Genomic DNA, 10,099 nt, shown 5'->3' with positions numbered 1-10,099 from the left:
GTTCCTGCCATTTCGCTTAAATGTCTGTGCGCTGGAAGGTCAAACCCAGGTAATGGAGTCAAAGGGAATGTGTGTAAAGATTACACTGGTATATGCAGGACTTCCTATAATGGAGAAACTGAGTGAAAACATGGGAGGAAATGAATCTAGGTTATAGTTCACAGCACATCTAAAAGCATGAACTGAAGTGGCCTTCGCCTATTTAATGCAGGACAATATATCATTTCATTTCATAATGGGCCTTTTAAAAAGAAATTATTTTGATTGCCACTGAAGCTTTGCCTCACTGAAACTTTTTATTGCAATTCCTTATGTGTCCTCCAGGTGGCGTTTTGTGCCCATCACACCGTGCTGATCTCTTCTTTCCGAGCTGAAAACTCTTTATTGCCTCATGTGGAGTTCCAAAATCAAACGCATGCGACTGGATTAGTCAGCTGGGTATGAGAAATGTGTCCTAGTGTGACCCAACAGCTACCACTGACTGCCCTGTATTAGGTTCATATGCAGAAATATTCTCATTGGATTATCAGTGCAGTATCCAGCCGATGGTTTGCTGGTCTCTAATCCCTCCCACTTATAATTGCATCATAGTGACATCACAGCTGCCTCACAATGCAGTTCCAGAATCTTCTGGGAACTTGTCACGCCCTCTCCAGCCAAGCAAGGCCAAGAATCACAAAATCCAGTGCGCTTTTAATGATTTTATTTCATTATTACGTCAAAAATTTTAAAAGCGCTGTCAGTTTTCTTTTAAGCATACAGAAAAATAATTATTCCAAACTGCAAAATAAGCTATAAAAGAGATATTGTAAACACGCAAATAATATGATGTAATAAATTAATCGAAGGAATAAAAAAAAAAGAAAAACACGTTCACACAGAGGAGCTTTCCACGAAGAACAATTTCAGCAAAAACATTTTATACTCTATGAACCTGAGAGAAGAAACTTGCAACAGTGAATAAGTGATCAGCCTTACACCCCTCCAACACGCAACCACAGAAGGAATTAAAATGAATCCCTGCTGAAAAAAACTGCTAAAGCTGGGTTTTGAAACAGCTGGTCACTGGTATTTCAAGCTGGTCATAGCTGGATTTCGTACCAGGCAAACTGCATCTCATAGAAACACATTATTTTAATCAGTGTTGATCAGGTACCACTGTACAGCAAATGCTCTTTTAGATAATGCGAGATAGGTGCTTCAGATATGGGGTTAATGTGGATTAATGAGGTTGCATGCACACTTAGGCAAAGACCACGTGCTGCATAATATCAGCCCTGAAAATGCCATCTGAGTGAGTGATATCAGACATAATAACTGTACAATATATTCTAACATCATCGCAGAACCCGTTACTTTGTGCTGATCATAAGTCAGATCTGATTATAACACCTCTGTCCCATCTCCCTGGGTCACAGTATGTGTATATCTCTGATTAAATTAATGCATATTAAAGCAAATAACAGGGTGGACCACAGGATTACATGACAGGAGAAACAGAAAGTGTGACCTGAAACTGGTAAAGACTTCTGGTGCCGCAGAAACAAGATTTTACAAATAATTTATTTTAAAAGGATGTGATTTAGTTAATTAGGAAACGCAGTATATCCGGAACATAAGGACTCATTTCACCGACACAGATTGAACCTAATCCTGGGCTAAATTCAATTTGAATGGAGATTCTCCATAGAAAACTCTAATTAGTCCAGGACTAAACTTAATCTGTGTCTGTGAAAATGGCCCTACATTTCTCAGCCATAAGTATTGGACTTAGGTCTGACATAAGCACTCGTATGAAAAGCTTCTGAAGTCTTTGACAACAGACAGCAGGAGGGAATGTTCACCAATAAAGTCTATGCAACATGCTATTGTGGATATTTACAGTCTAAAAATTCATTAATCCTCATTAATCATGGAAAAAATATCTCTGAAAATATATGATTGTGCACGAATGGTCAATTTATTTGATTCTTCTACGTAACATGGCCTAGAATGACAACTCTACATGTACCACTTAACCTGAAATTAAAGCTTACTTTCTGCAGTTTGTCTTTTATCATTTCAGATATACTGCATGTATTTGATTGGCCCAGACAGTTGCTATGTGAACTGAAGTATATTTTAGATATTTACAGTTTCTGGGGGCCAGCTGGCTTTAGGATGTTTACTTTTGGGACATTCCGGAATTTGTGGTCTAAATCAAATAAATACATTTCCAGTAACTCCAAAGTGAAGTTTGTACAGTGATGTTGTGTTTCCAGATTCATTTTCATAGTGCTTATTCACAATTATAAACATAAATAAGATTGTATAGAGTTTCAGCACTCAGCACACGAAAATTAGATTAAACATTATTTTTGAAGAATGATTGAGTAATATTAATACAAACTACACCTGGGGGCAAAAACGTCGCTGTAAAAGCCCCCAAACTTCAGAGTTTACCCGAAATATATTTTACTGCTTTATATTGCTGTGGATCATTAACCCCAAACGCCCTCGTGCCAGCCATTACAAAGCTGGAAAGTTGCCAGAACCTTCCGTGAAGATCTGAAATACACACCCAAAGCCTATCTGGGTCAATTGAAAACACAATAAAACTGAATCGATACCCGAAAGTGAACTACTCGGTCTGTTTTTCTCACCGTCACACACTGTTTAACCTGACCTTCCGAAATAAAAGCAAAACAGTCTGAGCCACACACGATTTTAGATATCCGTCCCAAATGCTACACGCCCCACATGCGATGTATACACAGTCTACAATACAAATGACAGATTTTCCCAGTCAGAGGACACTCTGAAAACGCCCATAACTCTGCCCACCTGTCAGATCTATGCCTGACTTACCCTCTCAGGAGGGTGGTGTGAGTTCCAAGAAGGTGAAAGGAGGATGAAATTCAATAGGACGTTGGTAAAGACTCGAGCGTTAAAAATAGTTTTCTTTACAAGAACGTTTTTATACTAGCTGACGTATAACTCGATTCCTATATTTATTCGAAAATGTGATGTTGGTCAAATTCGACGCACAAAGCTGTGGTGAAATTATGCAACTATGAGGGCTGTATCGCCCCCTAGTGGCACGATCTGCGAACTGTAGGAATGTGCTCTCCGTGCAAGATTTGTGCGAACCACCTCACACACAGTAAATAGATGCCTAGAGAAAGTAGAAAAATAGTGAAACCGTAGATTATTATTATTATTCTGCCCTTCATTTCACTTCCTCAAACACTTACACTACTGTGGTGCACAATGTCTACTGGTTGGCTAATAGGTATTACATTTGCAGTGTGTGCATGTACGTATGAATACACTTTGCAGAAGCATGCTTATGACTAAAAAAAAAGTGTATGATATAAGACTAACAGCCATACGGGCATCAACACACGTATAATAAAACTGCTATATTGCACGTACACGATTTTAATGTGCCCTTTGTCACTTGACAGTAGACAATGTCGAGCAAGCTAACAGTGCAAATAATTATGATTCGTCTTAAGGCTTCTGAAGGTCCTGTTGAGTTCAGTGATAGAAAGGCAACCATCCTGAGTCTGTACAGCCTCTGAAAGGCAAAATTTCACTGCAAAAACCAAAAAAAATTAGTCTTTAAGTACTTTAGTCTTATATATAGACTTAAAATCTTAAAGTTCTATAACTTTTTTGCTAAATAAGACAAAAAGATTTCCAGCGTGGCGAGACAGTTTTACCCATTTCAAGATTTGCCAATGGGGAAAGAAAACCAAAAAACTTAAAACAATCGAATAGTTTAATATTCTAATGAGATTTTAAGTCTCGTTAGACTAAAACACTCAAGACAGACATTTTTGTGCAGTGTTCCAAAGATAATTCCCCCCCTCCCCCACTCACACAGAAAAGCAGCATTACACTAAGCATACACTCTGAATCACTCCTAACAGACTATAACAATGAGTGACACATCCCTAAAAAAAAAAGCCCTTACGCAGTCATGGTTATTGCAGAGGGTTTGGGAACTGAGAATACACACTGCAAGCAGGCAGGTAGGCTGCCACCGTGCCAACAGCGATGCCAGTGAAGCTTCTTCAACGCGCTTAAACCTTTCTGCATCTAAGGTGTCTTTGACCCTTATACGAAATACACTAATAACGAGGCATGTATGATAACAAGCAGCAGCAGCAGCAGTCGATGCCAGAAACGAGGTAATAGCGCTACACTTAGGAAACTCCTTAAAACAAAAACAGCTATGATATATGCGACACCTGCAACAAGCTGTATGCCCAGCAGAACATGTACAGTAATTATTCAAAAGTAGTACCAGCCCTCTTGACACCGGTACAGTTCCTGCACATTACCTGACGTTGCTAAGAGAAACATTTATTATCGCCAGCGTTCGCGGCAAAAGTTCTCGATTCGTGTTATTGCAAGTTTTGGTTTCGGCGGCGCGTTTCGCTGGAAATTCTCGCGGATCCGAAGGAGAGTTTTTTCCAAATCTGCTGGCGTACAAGAGTACTTGAAGGGTCTGGCCCATGTGTGGCTCCGTAGCGTGGGACATCTGGAAGGGACTGGACGATTGAGTAACGAGGTCGTCCTGTTCCCTGCATCCGTACTTAAGATCTGGCGGGACTCCCCACCGCCCAGAAATCTGGCCCGCGCAAACAGGATGCTCTCCCAGCTGTGGAGCCTGATATTCTCAGGGTTCAGGCCTTTCCGAGAACAGAGAGAGAGGCCAGAGGTTTCTCACTGCAATAAGCTATAGGACACTGACCCCAATACGGACAGGACTGCACAAAAGTGTTAGGCACATGTAGAATGATCCGGCAAAGCCAAGATGCTTTCCAAAGTAATTAGACGAAAAGTTTCAAAATATATTTAAAAAATACTATAAACAGAAGTAAATGGTCAAAAAACTAAATCAAAACCTTTTGCCTTTAACACTGCATCAATTGTCTGAGGTGCTCTGTCCTGCAGTTTTATACAAAAATTGGCTGGTAGGTTGTGCAAGCATATTGGGGAACTTGCCACAGTTCTTCTGAAGACTTTGGCTGGCCCGCTTTGCTTCTGGAGCTCCAGGTAATCCCAGACAGCCATGATCAGGTTTTTATCCGAAAACTGGTCTATAACTTAATGTTATTTCATTTAAGGAATTTTGTCTGTAACATTTCATTTTTTTTGGAAATCACAAATGTGCTCTTTTCTAGTGAGATGCTAATGCAGAACATCTAAGATAAAATAAAAATCTAAGATCAAATTTATAAAAAACAGATCTAAGGTGCCAAAGACTTTTGCACAGTACTGTACTTCACTATTGAATTTCACTGTGGGGAATGACTGAGAGGATTTGGGATTATGGTTGCACTGAATTTTCAGCAATCATGTCCCTTAAGTTTTCTTCATTTGAGAATATGCTGTCCTTCGGCTGAAACTACCCCTTCCAGCACATGTGTAAAATCAAGGTTCAGAAAGTAAAAGTCCTCCCCAGTGTTTTCCTCCAACCACCTGGATTTGCGAAACAGCAAAACTCTGCAGCCAGTAGGTAATGAACTAAGGGTACATGGGTGGAAGTAAACACACGGAAGGACTTTTACTTTCTGACCCCTGGACCGCCTTTAACCTTTAACCTTTAACCCTCCCGGGACCTGCGGTGTGGAAACGGGTCGCGCGACGCTCCTGGCGGACCCTAGCGGCTGATCATGGAGGGGTGGTAGTCGGGGTGTCGGCGTGCGTGCTTGACCAGGTGGTCGCTGCGCATGAAGCGTTTGTCGCAGAGCGGACACAGGAAGTGCTTCTCCCCCGTGTGGGTCCGCGTGTGGCGCGCCAGCTCGTCCGAGCGTGCAAACTTCTTCTGGCAGTCCGGCCAGGTGCAGGGGAAGGGCCTCTCACCTGGAGCGAACACAGAGACGGGGAGTCAGACCCGGCCAACGACACCAGGGGCCTCTATCATTACTGATAGAGCGGGGTAACTGCACTAAAACCCGGAACCCTCCCAAAACTGAAACGTGGACTGAAGGACCTGTGTCCCAAAGCAGGATTACTGAGTAAGCTGGGTAACTGGAACCCTGCCAAAACTGGAACATGGACTGAGGGACCCGTTTCATGAAGCAGGATTACGGAGTTAGCTGGGTAACTGCAGTGAGTAAAACCCGGAAACCCTTCCAAATCTGGAACATGGACTGAAGTGAAAACAGATATTCCAGGTTTTACTCAGTGCATTTATCCAGCTAACTCAGCAATCCAGCTAACTAAGCTCCCTGTGACTCACCTAGACATACATTAAAAAGGAGGTTTCGCGAGGAAACAATAACAAATTTACTGTGCGTCACAAGACTTTAAAAGCCATGGTGGATAAACTTGTTTGATAACCAAAGATAAGAGTTCCAACATGTTTGTTCCTTCTGAGATTTACCGTACATACGCCACATTACCATATTTTGCTAATGCTTATCTCACTTATATACTCATTTAAGACTACATTGCACCAGCAAAATTGTTATACTGACATGAACTTTGCCCAGTGAAATCACGAGGAAAAGCAAACCTGGAAGCAAGTGACAACAAGCAGCTATGAATCTGTTGGTGGAATCATGGGCCTCACTATGACGGTGCATGAACATGCCTTAACGTTGCTCAAGTGCGCTTCAGAAAGAAATGCATGTGCTAGTGTGCGTCGTTTCAAAATTTTATCTAATTATAGTTATTTTTGGCGCGGTATAAGAACAGAAAACTAGGAGAGCTTGAGGAGTCACCCCGAATCCCCGTTACCGCAGTGAAGGTCATTGTTATTCATTTTTTCCCCCCTCATCTTTTCCTTTCTCTATGGCAGCCATCTTAGACTCGCTGCAGTCATGCAGAATTAAACCAGCCTTAAATTCAGCATGGTCCCGCAAACCTAAAACTTCACAGCCTGACTGGAGGAGGCCTACAGAAGGGAAAGTCTCAGAGATAAAATCTGGTGCTGTGCTTTTATATGTAGGCCATCTTTTGGGGGGGGAAAGGTATCAATTAATGCGGTCTCCTTTCTTGGAAAAAGGGTAAACTAAGCCGACGTTAGCCACCCTTGCATCGGTTTGCACACTTCAGATTCAAATCGATATCTTAAGACTATTGGGCAGCCTGTAGCGTAGTGGTTGAGGTACATGACTGGGACATGCAAGGTCGGTGGTTTAATCCCCGGTGTAGCCACAATAAGATCCACACAGCCGTTGGGCCCTTAACCCTGCATTGCTCCAGGATTGTCTCCTGCTTAATCTAATCAACTGTATGTAACTCTGGATAAGAGCGTCTGCCAAATGGCATTAATGTTAATAATGTAATGTAAACGTATGAAGGCAAAAACGCTTAAAGTAAAGGCTTTTACACAAAGTTACGTAAGATTTAAGTAAAATGGCACTTGCAGCCTGGCACTTGTTTTTCATGAGAACACCAGGCCTACTTAACTGTACTCTGATTTCCTTTCCCCCAAACATTGTCATGTATAATACATGTGTGCATTATTAAGGACCATAGCTTAACATCTAAAAATATTCCTGAAACATGTGTTATAGCGCGGACCTACTGAACTACTTCAAGCGTGCCCCAAAAAACACATGATCAGATTCTGTTATGAGAGAAATAATATTTGGTTTCTTAGCAGTTTGAGGCATAGATAATTAGTGGCAGAAATTAAATGATAAAAACATGAACCACTATCTAAATATGACTGCTTTGGTGAGGAAAATGTAGTGTGAATTATGAATCCAAACTAGATACCACATACCTATAAACTATTATTTGGTCCCTAAGTATGTATTGCCTACATAATACACAATGTAGTTAATATCTGAAATACAAAATACACTGTAGTGCAGTTAGTGCAGTACAGCAAAACACACGTCAGCACTGTCTCCTCTTATTTACTGTGTGATTGCCTTGAGTAGCCTAAGCCTAACTTAAATTGAAAACATATGTAACCTGTGCGTCAGCCTGAGAGGAGGGGTTAATCTTGAGTAGAACTCCGAACGTCGTTTGAAAAACAGTGACCGATTATATGTTCGAGGCAAATTCTTGTTGTTTTGTTTCGAACGTAGATTGCCAACCATTAATTCGTTTAGCCTATAGGTACAAACAACAATCTAAACGGTAGGGCCCTATTTCTCTCGACTCATTCCACTCCGGTTCGTTATTTTCTTTGTTCTAGCGTTCAGTTCTTCCTTTGTTCGTTAGAGTATTGTTCTAGAATGACCCCCTTTCCAACTCCTCCTCTTTGCTCCCATCCTCTCCACTTTACGCAGTGTAAAAACTAATTGTAAAACATATTTTAGTTGAAGGGCATTACATATACAAACTAACTATCCGAACATATTCCCAAACATATGTAACTGATTATCAAAAGCTTTTATTTACACGAGTGATTCTATAGAACCGAAACGTATGAAGTGAATTTCTTTCTTGCCCATATGTTGACTGTGCTGCGTATGGCTAAATCCTACGCTCGGGCCGTGCCACTCACGTTGGCCTCTGAGCAACAGACTCAGAAGCCTCACTTTCTGCGGCCGAATACTCGGCACTGTAGACGAAATCGTTTTTATTCAATTAATTTGAGGTGCTCTACTTGTTTTGTATTCTAATGGTAAGCAGGTTCGATACGTTAGAATTGGGCTACATTAACTACTTTAAAAGAACGACCTCATTTTACAGCGAGCGAACGTTAGCTTACACAACAGCGCACACACACACACCCCTCCTACTCTTCCCGGCCGCACCTGTGTGAGTTCTGATATGCGCCTTGAGGTGAGACGATTTTCCGTAGACCCGGTCACAGCCGTCGAAAGCACAGTAGTGTTGCTTCGTTGCCGACCTCGGGCGCCCTGCTCCCAGTTTCGGGGGATTGGGCTGTCCCGGCGTCGGCGTGGAAGAGGGGGTCATGGTGGGGGTCGGGTTCGTTGAGTCGGACAGCGTGGTGTAGCCGCTTTCCCCGAGAGAGAAACTGTCCCCGTCTCCGACCGAGGAATTGCTGCTTTCGGAGTACGCCGACATGGGTCGGAACTTTCCGTGAAGATTCGTAAGAATTCCGGCCACCGTCATTATATTGGCCCCTTCCTGCAGCATGTCCCGAACCTCCCTGTCCTCGCTCGACCCCTCTGGATCCCCTGAAGGACGACCCTGAGGGGGACTCAGGGCAGCAGTGGTAACCGGGGTAGGGCGATGCAGTACAGGTCCACTGGATATAGACACCAGGCACTGAGCGGCGAAATAGTCCGAATACGCATTCATTGACATGTTTTTTTTTGTTTGTGGCGCAACGGAATGGGTGGAAATCCTTCCGTTCGGATCAGGCTTGTGAAATCGAATTCTACCCAACTACACAGCGTGCCTTGTATTTAGCGGTTTCGCTAAACAGAGCGTGCCGATTTTGAAAATAAAAACTAAAATAAAACTCAGCAAAATAAGTTAAAGGTATACACAGACCCATCCATGCGTAGCCCCAGCGCGCGTGCTGCACTCAGTTCGCTTCATTGTGTCTGAGAGAAAGCCGGTGAGGTTCACGCCAGTGTGGAGGGAATCGCGCAGTGACGCCGGCTGACGTGAATTGCAGGCGGCAAGGAGGAAGGCTTTTTACAGGAATAGAATAGAAGGAAACGAGGCACATTTTCTCGTCTGGCTCTGCTTTGCGGCCAAGATTACGTGGTGCAGAGGCAGTTGGATTTGCGAACTATTTCAACATCAACAGCAATTTTTACCCACATGTGCGTATGAGTCACAAAATGTCAAATGTCAAACAGTCTTTTACACAATAATTGTCAGGCTACTGTAGTCCCCTTGGCCTCGTGCACCAGCCCCGCCAATCCGCACAATTCACCCGCACACGTCACAGAACCCAGTACTTTGCATTGATGTTAGTGTAGACTAGAATACACAATCTTTACCGTTATTACATCATCCAGGTTACACACACGCGCGCACACACAGAAACACTCACACAAGTGGGTCTAAAACATTCCTGGTTGGCTCAGTTTTCAATAACTACCGATCAACTTAAACATCATGGTAATTAAAAAAAAAGATTAGGCCTATTGCTATTATGAATAAGGCCTCTATTTTCTGAACCGTTTCCGTTGTCATTTATGTGCTGTTTCTTTAATAAAAC

The 10,099-nt window shown here is 42.5% G+C and overlaps 1 protein-coding gene across 1 annotated transcript; it reads right to left on the bottom strand.

Moving 5' to 3' along the window:
* Nucleotides 1-686: 686 nt before the first annotated feature.
* On the bottom strand, nucleotides 687-9,692 carry LOC133127431 (Krueppel-like factor 9). Its single transcript, XM_061240328.1, has 2 exons — nucleotides 8,715-9,692; nucleotides 687-5,856 (listed from the first exon to the last, which is right to left on the bottom strand). Exons 1-2 carry the CDS (start codon nucleotides 9,229-9,231, stop codon nucleotides 5,654-5,656), a joined length of 720 nt encoding a protein of 239 aa, XP_061096312.1. The 5' UTR covers nucleotides 9,232-9,692; the 3' UTR covers nucleotides 687-5,653.
* Nucleotides 9,693-10,099: the final 407 nt, after the last annotated feature.

The sequence above is a fragment of the Conger conger genome, chromosome 4 (genome assembly GCF_963514075.1).
Source record: "Conger conger chromosome 4, fConCon1.1, whole genome shotgun sequence".
Lineage (NCBI taxonomy): Eukaryota > Metazoa > Chordata > Actinopteri > Anguilliformes > Congridae > Conger > Conger conger.
Note: the sequence above shows the minus strand (reverse complement) of the source record. Positions and strands in the feature narration are given on the sequence as shown.

Bases quoted from the DNA above. Each gene is read 5' to 3' on its own strand.
- LOC133127431 (XM_061240328.1), bottom strand. From the start codon at position 9,231: ATGTCAATGAATGCGTATTCGGACTATTTCGCCGCTCAGTGCCTGGTG. The intron at 5,857-8,714 runs GTGCGGCCGGGA...TGTTCGCTCCAG, and splicing joins GCATATCAGAACTCACACAG to GTGAGAGGCCCTTCCCCTGC.